This window comes from Acanthochromis polyacanthus, chromosome 10 (genome assembly GCF_021347895.1).
Source record: "Acanthochromis polyacanthus isolate Apoly-LR-REF ecotype Palm Island chromosome 10, KAUST_Apoly_ChrSc, whole genome shotgun sequence".
Classification (NCBI taxonomy): Eukaryota; Metazoa; Chordata; class Actinopteri; family Pomacentridae; genus Acanthochromis; species Acanthochromis polyacanthus.
Genome location: NC_067122.1, coordinates 28,085,988 through 28,099,871, shown reverse-complemented (window position 1 = coordinate 28,099,871; position 13,884 = coordinate 28,085,988). Strand labels below are relative to the sequence as shown.

The 13,884-nt window shown below is 40.5% G+C and overlaps 1 protein-coding gene across 1 annotated transcript; it reads left to right on the top strand.

The window, feature by feature from the left end:
• The first annotated feature begins 2,182 nt into the window (after positions 1-2,182).
• On the top strand, positions 2,183-13,835 carry gpr174 (G protein-coupled receptor 174). The gene is made up of 3 exons (XM_051954395.1): positions 2,183-2,431; positions 9,315-9,752; positions 12,852-13,835. Exons 2-3 carry the CDS (start codon positions 9,549-9,551, stop codon positions 13,659-13,661), a joined length of 1,014 nt encoding a protein of 337 aa, XP_051810355.1. The 5' UTR covers positions 2,183-2,431; positions 9,315-9,548; the 3' UTR covers positions 13,662-13,835.
• The last annotated feature ends 49 nt before the right edge of the window (positions 13,836-13,884 follow it).

Sequence of the window (13,884 nt, the reverse complement as noted above, 5' to 3'; positions counted from 1 at the left end):
TGGGGTAATAAAAATCCACGCATCAAAAGATCAGTGTTACAGCTCACTAAGGCTCTTGGTGGCTTAGCGTTGCCTAATTTCTTACACTATTACTGGCCCTGTAATATTCTTGAACTTTTGTACTGGATTACCAACACATCAGATGAAGAGCGTCCTGCATGGGTAGATATGGAACTGGCATCTTCTAAACTTTCTCTCAACTCCCTGTAACTGTCTCCAATTTTACCTCAAACCCAATGGTAACTAACTCTGTTAGGATTTGGATTCAAATTAGGAAAAGAATGGGCCTCCACAGGGCTTCAGACCTTTCACCTATTGCAAACAATCATCTATTTTTGCCCTCTTGCACTGATTTAACCTTTCAGACCTGGTCTGATAACTAAATTTAAGGACCTTTACAACCAAGGGACTTTCATGTCCTTTTCAGAACTGTCAGAGAAATTTGACTTGCCTAAATCTCACCTATTTCATTTTTTTCAGATAAGACATTTCATTCACAACCAAAACCCCAAATTCCCTATTCGCCCCCCCGAAACTCTGGTTGACTCACTGTTAGCTTTTGATCCTGAACAGAAGCGACTTGTTTCCAGCATTTACAGCCTCATCAATTCTACCATTGACAGTCCAGCTACTGGTTCCAAGGTTTCATGGGAGCAGGAGCTTGGAATCACACTGCCTGATGATTATTGGCAACAAGTCTTACAGTTGGTTCACTCTTCTTCAATTTGTGCGAGGCATGGCCTTTTACAATGTGAAGTTGTACACAAAGTTCACTACACTAATTCAAGGCTATCTCGGGAGATATTTTACCCCAAGGTAACTGATTCATGTAATAGATGTAAACAATGTCCAGCCGACCATTCCCACATGTTTTGGTCCTGTCCCAGGCTATCCACATTATGGTCTGAAATCTTCAGAACTCTCAGTACAACACATAATAACATCACTATTTCTCCTGATCCTCTATTGGCATTGTTCGGTACTCCCCTGGAGCCTCTTACCTCTAAAGTTGTACAAACTGTTCTTGTCTTTACCAGCCTACTGGCTAGGTGACTCATACTCCTCAACTGGAAAAACCCTCAACCTCCATCTCATGGTAGATGGGTGAAGTAGGTGTTACTGTCCATTAGACTTGAAAAGCTTAGATTTTCCCTTCATGGTTCCCTGAACTTATTTGAGAAGACTTGGAAACCTCTCTTAAATTATATTGAATCTTTGACATCCGTGCCTGATTGTGACGACTGAGCCCTCCCTTCGTTTTATTATTTGTTGAAGTTTTTAAAAAAAAAAATTCTTAAGAATTTTAGTACCTAATTATTTTGATTATACTGTTTTATGCCATTTACCCACTTATTTATCACTATTTTCCTTTTGTTTTTGTATTTGTTGTATGTATGTTGTGCTGGTTATACACTGAGAATGCTTTTTTGGGATAGGATGGAGGGGGAGGGTGGGTGGGAGAGAAAAATATATTGGAAAAAATGATCATTTGGAAGCCCTCTGCCATACTGTATCATATGTCATGTTGATGTCATTGAAATTGCTTCCAATAAAGATAGTTAATTTAAAAAAAAGGCAAATATCTCTAAAATAACACTTTCATAAAATGCATTTATCATTAATGATTTAAATGCAGAAATTAAATGTGTAATCTTTGTCAAATGTTGTAAAGAATTGAATTCTCATTACTAAACATATCGATTTTTGATGTCTGACATGTCAGTGTAAATTAATTTATTGCAATTTTATTAGTTATTATTTGGAATTTAACAAAACAGGCAACTTTTTAATTAATTTATTTTTTAAAAAATTTTGAACAACAAAACATCCATTTAAAAACTTGATTTTGTTTTCCCAGTCTGAGTCATTCACCAAAATGTGTCCAGTTCTTATCTGTCTGTCGTCACATTCTGGCATCAGAGTTTCAGTGATAATTTTTTGCGGTGATGAATCTGAAACCAAAAACTGCTTGGTTTCTAGTTGTAGTATTGATCCTCACTTATGATATTAACCTATATCATGAGTTGATCTGTGGTCAATCGGACACAAATAGCAGGTTGACAACGTCCACAAGGAAACAGATAGCAGCTGTGAGCATAATAGCAGAAGTCAGAGTGTCAAAAATTCTTGTAAACCACACCCCTACTCTCACAGGAAGCCCCACGTCTGCTGAAATCCCCACTACAGCAGGCAGACAGAGGCAGAGAGAGGCAACACATATGCAGATCAAATCGAGTGAGAAACAGGAAACGGCACAAGAGAGGCAACAGACAGATGGATAAATAATACAAAGGAAGAGATAAAGTCAGAGAAAAAGAGTGAGAGACTGAAAAGTGAACTCTGTTAGAGAAGGAGAAGGGAGGGGATTGAATGTGCCAGCTGATGCTTCACCCTTCTGCTTTCTTGATGCTACAACGGCAGGAAGACTGAGGTGAGAGAATGACCTTCAATACTACAGCAGAAAAACAGTGTGCTTTTGTGCAGCAGCTGGATGCTTTCAGTGTGGAGTCATGCCTCATGGGGGATCTCGTGTGTCTCCACTGTGAGGAATGCCTGTTATGTTGAGGGTGTGTGTGTGTCTGTAGAGCCAGCGTCAGGGTGTCCATGTGAGTGTGTTTTGTGGAGATGGCGGCATGTTTTGAGGGAGCCCAGGTGCTCGCTGCTAAATTTTTGGGTGCTGATGCATGAGGCCAGATGTCGTGTCTGAGTGGGAAAGCTGTAACGTTCCGACAACCCACGGAAAGATGAATCATGGCAGATAGAGTGATATGTTTCCATTGGTAAGATCTGAGGTAGGGGTGCAGCTAATATCAGAACTAGAGAATGTTAATTCATCCCTAACTCTTTATACACCAATCTCCAGCTGGAACTCTTCAGTTTCTCTCATATATGCAAATATAAACTAGCTCCAGATACATACAAACAGGTTTCTGTTGGACTTCAGACGGATTTGTGTTGATTTTACATGTTAGTCCACTGCTGCCAACCACAAAGAGGAAATGAGCGCTAAACTGATGACTGTATGGTTATTGCTTTAGTATTATATAGACAGTAGCACATGGTACGTGCAAAAGTAGCTGCAATAAGAGAGGAGCTTCATTAAAACAGTATCACACAGGTCAGCAGTCACTGGAGCTAAAAGCCAGTCTGGGGACTCTGGAAGTCTACTGGGAACTGAGAAGGATTAAAGGCTGTCAGGGAGCTGTGGAGGAGTCCAAACTTAAAAAAAATCCCCTCTTCACTTCCAAAAATTCCACTGCTTGTAGATGTCACTGATGGGAAACTGCACTTCAGCGCAAGTATTTAGTGCTGTCACTTGATTTTATGCTACTTTATACATTTATACTACTGCATTTTTGAGGCAAACATCACAGTTTATGTTCCTGAAATCTTCATTAAACAACAACTGAGCTTCTCTTCTAGGTTCTTGAAGGTGTTTCCCCTTGCTCTTTACTGAAGCTCCCAGAATATGGTCTAAACAAATCTACACAGACATATTGTAGTTTATACTGCACTGCATTTTGGAACATAGACAGACTTGTAATAACCAATACATTGCTAAAAGACAGTGGTTCACCACCTTCTCAGGGCCCTTTTCAAGGTACTGAAGCCAATTCAGTTATTTTCACCTTGTCAACATGATCATATGGTGTTTTTGTTACATGCAGGAAGACAAATCAAGCATGAAACAAGCAGTCAGCACCACAACTGAGCATTTCCACCTTGAAAATACAGTGTGCTGATGACAGTCCCAAAAACACAAATTCAAACTTCCGGTTTTTCATACTTAACAAACCTAAAGAGACATTGCTGTCAACTAGCAGGGTGGAACGTTCAGTATCATTACTCTTCCTCAGAATCGGTTTCATGTTTGAGCATGTGTGGCTAGAGTACTCCAATATTACAGCTTGTCATCCTGAGTTGTTTTACAGTGTCTGAGCACAGTTGTAGGTGAGCTGGTGTGCTCGAGCCAACTTCTGGGTTGGCTCCTTTTAAATGGCCATTTAAGCCTCAACCACCAGCACAAACCTTAAGTGCTGACAGAAGGTAGGATGGATCCATGCTGTAATGCCACTTACATCAGATTCGGACCCTTTCATCTGAATGAAACAGCAGGAATCAAGACTCATCAGACCAGACAACGTTCTTCAAATTGCCCGTTGTCCAGTTTTGATGAGCCAGTTACCAATGTATCCTCACTTTCCAGCTCTTAGCTTATAGGACTAACACCCGTTGCTGTCTGTAAACCATAGAAATGCGGGAAACCCCAATATATCTGCTGTTTCTGAAACTCTCAAACCGCCTGGTCTGGCACCAACAATCCCATCACATTCAAAATCACCTTGATTCGCTTTACTGATTCTTGGCTTAAATGTCAACAAATCCTCTTGATCATGTCTACATGCCTATTTAGAATTTCTGCCATGCAATGCTGAATAATATGAGCATATGTAGCCGAGATTTGTTCATTTCTTCCTTCCACTCCATTGATCATCTCACGCCAACTTATCTTTGCAGGAAGTGAACCACAAACTTAAGTCTTTAGGGTCATTCCGTGTGTTTTCACCAGATGGTGGTTGCCACACCATCTTCAAATTAGTCCTAAATTTACATGCCATTAGATAGTCACAAAAGTACTTTCTATGCAAAATTGTAGGCCTGTAGCTCAAATAGTTTCTGAGTTGTGGGGGTCTGAAATTTTCAGAATTTGGGCTATAAAAAGCCTTGTCAGCGTTTTTTTCATCTTTAAGTGGTTATTTCTCAGCCTCTAGACATACCAGAGAGCTGTGAGTTGGTAAACAAGGCCTCTGCATGTAGCTAGTGCCCCACAAACATCCTCAGGTGTTTCCCTACACTCTGCAGGCCATGGGGGCTTGATAAAAATGCTAAAAAAATTGAGAGATACCTACTCACGAGTGGAGTTTGGGACCTTAAAAGTACTAGAAATACTGCACAAAAGTGTTCTAACACCCCTGGGTTCCATTCTACACAAACTTGTGTGATAACTTAGCAAACTGGAGCTTTCTAGGTACCTCAGTTTGGAAAATATGAGCTCCCAAAGTTGGACAGGATTTTTAATTGGCTATTTTTGGTGGCAAAAATCTCAGTGTGGGACAGGTACCAGAGACCCAAACTTTTTCTACGAGACAGTTCCATCTGTCTTCTATCACTGTACAAAAAAGCAGCAGGGTTATATTTGTAGTGACTGAGATATTCTTACTCAAAATGGGATGGGTAATGTCAAAATCGTTTTTTGCTTTTCACTACTTTAAATTGGGATACAAGTATTAGTAGTCATTCCAATGGTAGTATTATGTATGTTTTGTTCTTTTTGAAATGTTAGTTGTTAAAGGTGACTACCTTCAAAAAGTGTAATGACATGTTGACACCCATTTGCAATGCATACATGTAATTATGACATACACATACAAATTACATGTACTAACTTGAATTCAGGGAGCTCTGTAGTAGTTCATGGTTGATTAATTTAAAAATAACAACAATAATGTTGAATTTTACAGTATCAGTGCAGTGGGATTAAACATGTTAAATTTAATTGTACAATGTCATGTTACAAGCAAACATGACAGATAATATTTTGCTACCTACAAGCAAAATAACCTATACCTAAGTTAGAACTTAGGTATAGGTTATTTTAACAACTAACATTTCAAAAGAACAAACATACATGATACTACCATTGGAATGACTACTAATACTTGTATCCCAATTTAAAGTAGTGAAAAGCAAAAAACGATTTTGACATTACCCATCCCATTTTGAGTAAGAATATCTCAGTAACTACAAATATAACCTTGCTGCTTTTCTGTACAGTGATAGAAGACAGATGGAACTGTCTTGTAGAAAAATTTTGGGTATCTGGTACCTGTCCCACACTGAGATTTTTGCCACCAAAAATTGCCAATTAAAAATCTCATCCAACTTTGGGAGCTCATATTTTCCAAACTGAGGTACCTAGAAAGCTCCAGTTTGCTAAGTTATCACACAAGTTTGTGTAGAATGGAACCCAGGGGTGTTAGAACACTTCTGTGCAGTATTTCTAGTACTTTTAAGGTCCCAAACCCCACTCGTGAGTAGGTATCTCTTAATTTTTAGCATTTTTATCAAGCCCCCACGGCCTGCAGAGTGTAGGGAAACACCTGGGGATGTTTGTGGGGCACTAGCTACATGCAGAGGCCTTGTTTACCAACTTACAGCTCTCTGGTATGTCTAGAGGCTGAGAAATAACCACTTAAAGATGCAAAAAACGCTGGTGAGGCTTTTTATAGCCCAAATTCTGAAAATCTCAGACCCCCACAACTCTTTGAGCTACAGGCCTACAATTTTGCATAGAAAGTACTTTTGTGACTATCTAATGGCATACAAATTTAGGACTAATTTGAAAATGGTGCAGCAACACCCCCAAGGAATATCTGGTCATTTCACCTGGAATGACCCTTTAGCTAAAGTAGGTAGATCCCCAGCTATAGCGGTAAAATGGTAGTAAAGTGCAACCAAGTATCAGTATTAATCAGTGAAAATCTACAGAATGACAACGTTTACCGTTTTTGTGACCTGTGCTTTAGTAGTGTAATTATAATCAGGTGTCAGTAAATCTGCAATCTGATGAGAGGTTTGTAAAGAAGATAAAGCAAAGCGGGATGCAAGATACAAGTAACAATGACTGTTACTAAAGTAGCACCTTGAGTGTGGCAAAAGCAACCACCAAAAAATATAAATACATGTTTCGAATATTCAGAAGGTACAATATAGTGTTAAACAGTTGTCTTTGTGGCTTGTGAGACTTAAAACTAGGATAGAGAGTTTTTTAAATTGGTATCATTGGGCAGAAAATGTCATACTAACCCTGACTTCTGCAGTTTCTGGCTCAGGCTAAGAGAAGTTGCTACTGGCTGAAAATCTCTGGCCAAAGATTAGAAAATCTAGGCAGAGATTATAGCCCATCACAAGTGAGTTGTGGTTTATTTTTTACCCAGAGCAGGTCAGAAGGTGTGTCAGTAGCAACAATCCATGGTGAGAGCAGGATGTGGTAGTGCAGTGGGTTAGAGGGAGGGCTAAAATATATGGCCAACTGGCAAATGAATGTTGACTTTAAGCTCAACTGTCTTTGAGTGTTTTAATCAGAATCAGTTTTAATGGCCAAGTACACAACATACAAGGAATTTGGTTTTGGCAGGAAAATAAAAATAGCAGTAATGAAATTAAATATAACACAACATATACAGGAATTTACAGCTAGAGGGGTGCATTTTTGTCTGTTGGAGTTTGTCTGAGGAGTTTAAAACAGAACGAGAAGAGCTGCAGTAAAAGGGCGCATATTTTCCAATCATGGCGTTTGTTTGTCTTTTTATTTGCCTTTTCCAGACATCTGCAGACTGCAGCTTTAGATGCCACACTGACTCTCCTACTAACTCTTCAAGCAATACCATAGCGTATTCAGTATTTCCACCTTGCTTTTTACTGAAGCTCCCAGGAGTACCATGAAGCGTAAAGTCCACTACACTTTGGATGAAGATTGCTAAGGTTAGCAACACGCTGTTAAAAGGCAGTGGTTCACAATCTTGTTTTTTGGTTCATAACTCCTTCTCAGGATCCTTGTCAAAATGTTGATTGAGTTCTTTCTACTTTTTTAACATGTCCATTTAGTGTTTTTACTTCATGCTTTAGAACGTATCAAGATGATATCAGAGCATATTTAAATATTTCCACCTTGAAACTGCAGAGTACCGTTAACAGCCACAAAAACAGATTTATACTTCTAGTTCCATTTCTAATAAACCTAAAAAGTCAGTCCTGTCAACTTGCAGGTGGTTTGTATGATTACTCTACTTCAGAATCAGTTTCTGGCTCAAACAAGTATGGCGAAGGCACTCCAGTATAACAGCTTTCCAATGTGTAGTGGAGATTAGTTTTTTTGGGTTTGAGCAAAGTCGTAGGTGAGCTGGTGTGCTCAAGCAGCAGTGAGTGTGAAGTAGTGGGTGAAGAATGAGGGGGAGGGTTTTATAGATCTGAAAATCTTAGAGGAAACAACATTGTGAAGTTACAGCTAAGCCATTTTAAAGCAAGAGGAGACCATTTTCCTATAATAAATTTCTAAATATGTAACTTTGATAGACAGAGATGAGTTTTTAGGGATTAAATCAACCACCAGAGGGGGACTTTAAAGATGTTTCCTGGATGATATAAAGTTTCCACTACCAACTTTCCTTTGGGGTTACTGAAATGTTCTCAAAGACCAGCAACTCAGTAAAAATAATGGTATTATCAGTTCAGTGTCCTCTCTGTAAAATCTGTTTAGTCCAAGCAAGAAAAGAGCCAAAAGCGGGTCAAAAATGAGGTGAATATTTATAGCTGAATGGTTCATATGAGTCGTGGCAACAAGTGAATAAAAGCACACATTTGAACCACCAACTCATGTTATGAGCGGTGGGCGTAACACACCTACAAGCTGGAAGTTCTGTTCCAGATATTACTGTGCGTTTCCCACTGAAGTTAAAATCGGTATCTAAACTTCATCAAGGTTTAAGATCACCCTCATATCTTGAAACATCTTCTGAACAACTTTCGTTTTGTGCAGGTGGTGTGTCATACAACACGAAGGTCGCGTTATCTATTTTGCAAACCAACATGAAGCATTTCTCAGCAGAGATGGCAGGTTTATCTGAGAAGTTAACCATTTGCCTGCTAACCGCGCTTGTTTCACTGATGCTGAGGCATTTCACAAAGGCTTATTGTCAGCTAAACCCCGCAGCTGGAGATGTTCAGCAGTGAACACTACGTGGGAGAACATAGCATCACCTTCTCTGTGGGTATACCTATTTACATTAAAGGTCACCACAAACAGCTGTGGTCACAAACATGATTTGTCACTTCATACATAGGTACAAGAAATGTACAACAGGCCAAGGCTGAAAGGTGTCACTGTGTTTGTGTGTGTGACTGTGCTGTACAGTGTGATACGTGGCTGATGGAGAAAGGCTCTTTTTAAAACCTAATGGTTATCTGTGCAACATGCAAAACAGGCAGCCAACACGGCTTGATTTACAGACTCACAAATATCACCCTGCCGTCATTTATGTCACCATGCACTAGGAAATAGGTGACCAGTTTACTGCAGCGGCACACAACGACATCTGTGTCACAAGAGCAATTAGGAGTTTTTACTTCATCTGACCTACACATTTGTAGACTGAGGGAGGACAGAGACAGGACTTCTCTGTGTGAGGTGACAGTGCAGACAATTTTCAGTCTGTTTTTCTTCAACTTTAACCCTATTTTCTCTCTACCACCAGATTATGCTTCAGGGACTAGTAGCAGCTTGACACACTGACAACTTCAACCTCACCAAAGGACATTGTTCTTCTCGTGTGGCATGCTGCAGAGAAGGAGCAGCACAGGTCACGGCATAAACTCCTCTTCAATATAAAGGACAGCATGGAAGCTCAAACCGACCCTACGCTATCCGACTACACTCGGCTCCCCTGATACAACTTCATCGACATTAACGTGGCTGGGCTCACAGTACAATGACCTTTGTTAACCAAAGCTGTGAAAGCAGTGACAATCTGAGGACATACCAGCACCATGTGTATGCTGTGGTGTACAGCGTTATCTTGGCACCGGGCCTGCTGGGTAATGTGTTGGCACTCTGGGTGTTCAGGGTCTACGTCAGAGAAACCAAGAAGGCTGTGGTGTACATGATGAACTTGGCTTTGGCCGACCTACTGCAGGTAAAAACCTTTACTTATCTTTTGCACTTCATACTCTAGTGCTTTATTCGTAGTATTACGATGATCTACTTCTTTTTTTTTGTAATTTAATTCGTAACCCCACTAATAAGCATTTATGAGTAATCCAATTTTGCTTAAAACAATGATGTAATTATATGATGATAATGCAGTTAAATTCTTAACTTAGAGCCCAGGCTCAGACCTGTCAGTGGCTGAAGTCTGCTCAGTTTACACACAGAAAATCAAGTTCAAATAGCTATCAATCAAAAATACTTAAAAAAAATAACATAATAATATACACTGCCCTGCCAAAAAAAGTCGCACACTCTAATATTTTATTGGCATTTATTTTATTAGCATCATCTCAATAAGCTTCTGCAAAGTCACAGCACTTATTTTTGTCCTGAGTTGCATTCATTTTCTACTAAGATCTTATATTGATGAAGGGAGAGTCGGACCGATGCACAGTCTTCTCTAGAACATCCCAAAGATTCTCAATGGGGCTGAGGTCTGAACTCTGTGGAGGACAATCCATGTGTAAAAATGATGTTTCATGCTCTCTGATCCACTCATTCTCAATGTGAGCCCCATGGGTCCTGGCATTGTCATCTTGGAACATGCCCATGACCATCAGGGAAGAAAAACTCCGCTGATGGAAAGACCTGGTCATTCAGTGTATATATATATATATATATATATATATATACATTCAGTATAATGCATTGGCTGGTTCTTAACCTGATTTTAGTAGTTGTAGAAATCTCCTTAGTTGTTTTCTTTGCTTGATGCAGGCCGATAGTTTGACTCTTCTGAGACAGATTAACATCCTTTCTATGACCACAGGATATGTCTTCTAACATGGTTGTTTCAGAAATGAGAAGCTCCTCACTGCATCAGCTAGGGTTAAATAAGTTGTTGCAGCTGAAACGTATTCATCACTGCAGTAATTATGCAATGGAAGGATCTTACCTGTTTGCTTAGTTAAATCCAAGTGGAAACTTTTGTTTGGCCAGGTGGTGTATAAAACAGAGGTGGAAGAAATACACTGACAGTCATTAAAAACTTTGAGACCATATTTTTCTACACAATTTTTATTTTGAAGCCTGAAACTGGATTTTCTTCATATGAATCATTTGTTTAGCATAGTGGCATACAGAAACAAAAATCTAAAGTTTCAAGAATGATTTCAAAATAAAGAATTTCACAAAAGAAAACGGCACCTGCCAAACACAAAGTCACATCAGTCAATACCGAGTATGGCCTCCATTTGCTTCGATGCAGGCAGCAATCCGTTGGCGCATGCTTTGGACCAGGCTTCTGATTGTGGGTTGGGAACAGCCCATACGCCTGGCTACATCACTGTAGCTCAAACCGGCCTCCACCATACCCAGTGCCCGGAGACGTTGTTCATGTGATAGACGCGGCATGATGCTGTTCACTGGACTAACAATGGTGGCCTTTTTTGGGCCTTTATATAGGCCTTCAAAACCCATTCTCAAATTGTGCAGATACTCACTGAGTATTGCTTGGTGTGTATTTGATTCACTTTTGCAAAGTGACCAACCCATGTGCAATGAATCATGACAAAATGACAACTCATCATTATCTCAACTACCAGGGCACTAGATCATCAGTAAATCCACAATGAATAATTACAACCCCCCTACAAGTAGAATTCTGCGTACATTTCTACCTCAAAGTTTCTATTGACTGTCAGTATATCTTGTGTCTGTTGTACTTAAGTAAACGTTCTAATAACACAAAGTAAAAATCCACTGCACAAGTAAAAACCTGCATTACAATTTCTACTGAAGCAAAAGTACAAAAGCATTGGCATTTACATGTATCTGAAGTCGTGACAGAAACAGTTCTTGTTATGTAAGATAGCACATTTCACAATAACGTGTAGTATTTGATTATAATTATTGATGCATTCATGTGTTTAACATTTTAAAGACGGTAAAGGTAGTTTAACTGGTTAATATAGTTCATCTGTTTAGTAGCTGGGGCTGCTCAGCGGCGTAGTGGTTAGCACTTTCGCCTTGCAGCAAAAAGGTCCCTGGTTCGAATCCCGGGGTGGGCCTGGGATCTTTCTGCATGGAGTTTGCATGTTCTCCCTGTGCATGGGTGGGTTTTCTCCGGGTACTCCGGCTTCCTCCCACAGTGCAAAAATATGCTGAGGTTAATTGATTACTCTAAAATTGCCCGTAGGTGTGAATGCGAGTGTGACTGTTCGTCTGTGTATGTAGCCCTGTGACAGACTGGCGACCTGTCCAGGGTGTCTCCTGCTTTCGCTCGAGTCAGCTGGGATAGGCTCCAGCACCCCCCGCAACCCTAGTGAGGATACAGCGGTATATAGAGGATGGATGGATGGATGTTTAGTAGCTTGTGAATTTCTACAATTAATTAGTTTAGATTCATCTTTAATATTTCATTTGAATTTATTAGTCTGTGACATTTTGTATTCTTAATCAAAATCTGTAAAGTAACTAAAGCTGTAAAATAAAAACAGTGGAGTAAAAAGTGCAAAGTATAAAGTAGCAACAAAAAAAAAAAAAAAAGGAAATGCTAAAGTAAATCGCACATTGCTCAAAATTGCATGTACACCCCTTGTCAAAAGTTGTAGGACATTTTCTCATTCAAATAAATTAAAACCTGTCCTAAAACTTTTGACAGGGGGTGTAAGCACTTCGATAAATGTAATTTCCTCTACTGATAACCACAATAAAGTGTATGAAAGTGGGTCATTACATTTACTGATATTAATAATGCGTAAGTGGGAAGTCAAAATTAAATGCCAGATGCTGACATGCATTTCAGAAACAGTTCAAATTACAAAGAGAAACATCCAACAATGTCAAACAAAACAATGCATGTAAAAGTGGAAGTGTAAAAATGCCATCAGCAGAAGCAGAAATGAGGCTTCAGCTCGCTGTGTCGCAGAAATAAAGCCGGTATGTTCGACATGATTTATATCGAAAAAGAGAAATAATCCCTTCAAAAATGAATCATTAGAATCGTTGACTCAGTTTTTGTTGAGCATTGAATTGATTGAGAGAAAATGTTAATTGGCTGCTGCATTGTTCTGACTGTCCCCAGGTTCTCTCCCTGCCTCTGCGGATCTACTACTACCTGAACAACACCTGGCCCTTCGGTCATCCCCTCTGCATGATCTGCTTCTATCTCAAGTACGTCAACATGTACGCCTCCATCTACTTCCTGGTGTGCGTGAGCGTGCGCCGCTGTGAGCTCATCATGCGTCCGCTGATGTACAACTCATCGAGGCGAAAGGGAGACCTGCTGATATGTGGCCTCGGCTGGCTGCTGGTCTGCCTTTGCTGCCTGCCCTTCCCCCTGCTGAGGAACCCCATCTCTGAGGAGAACTCAAACCTTTCAGCCGCACATGAGCTGGTGTGTTTCTCTGAGCTGCCTCTGAGGACTGTCAGCGCTCCTGCAGCCTGGGCGCTGCTGATCATAGCGGAGCTGTTTGGCTTCGTCATCCCCCTCATCCTGGTGCTGGCCTGCACAATCATGACCGCTGGGAGCCTCCGGCAGCCGGCAGCAGGGGCTATTCCAGACCGAGGGGAGAAGCGGAGGGCATTAAGGATGGTTCTAAGCTGTGCTGTTGTCTTCTTAGTGTGCTTTGTGCCTTACCACATCACGATGCCTCTGGACTTTCTGGCTAAAGCCAACGCTCTGAGCGACTGTGGCCTCAGGGACCTGATCCTGCGGTGTCACCCCGTCACGCTCTGCCTGGCCAGCCTCAACTGCAGCCTGGACCCACTCATGTACTATTTCACAACCGATGAGTTCTGGAGGCGGTTGAGCAAGCCGGAGATACCAGAGAGCATGACTTTCAACAGGCGCCTGTCGTGCATAACTGGAGGAGAGGACTTAGACAATGATTAGTCTCCTGCAAGCCAACAGTTTAATCTGAACCACTAATCCCTCAGATGAAGTATTCCCACAAACAGAAACATGATTTACATCCAAGCAAGTATGTGAAAGTATGGGACCAAGCTTCAAAATGTGATTTTTTTTCTATTTATTTCTCAATAAAACATGTTTTTTTTTCTAAATTTGCATGGCCCCTGTGAGGAGTGAGCAGTTTGTTAAACAGGATGAATCTGTC

Excerpts from the sequence above, each read along its gene's own strand:
- gpr174 (XM_051954395.1), top strand. The coding sequence starts at position 9,549 with ATGACCTTTGTTAACCAAAGCTGTGAAAGCAGTGACAATCTGAGGACA. Across the intron at positions 9,753-12,851 it reads CTTTGGCCGACCTACTGCAG|GTTCTCTCCCTGCCTCTGCG; the intron begins GTAAAAACCTTT and ends GACTGTCCCCAG.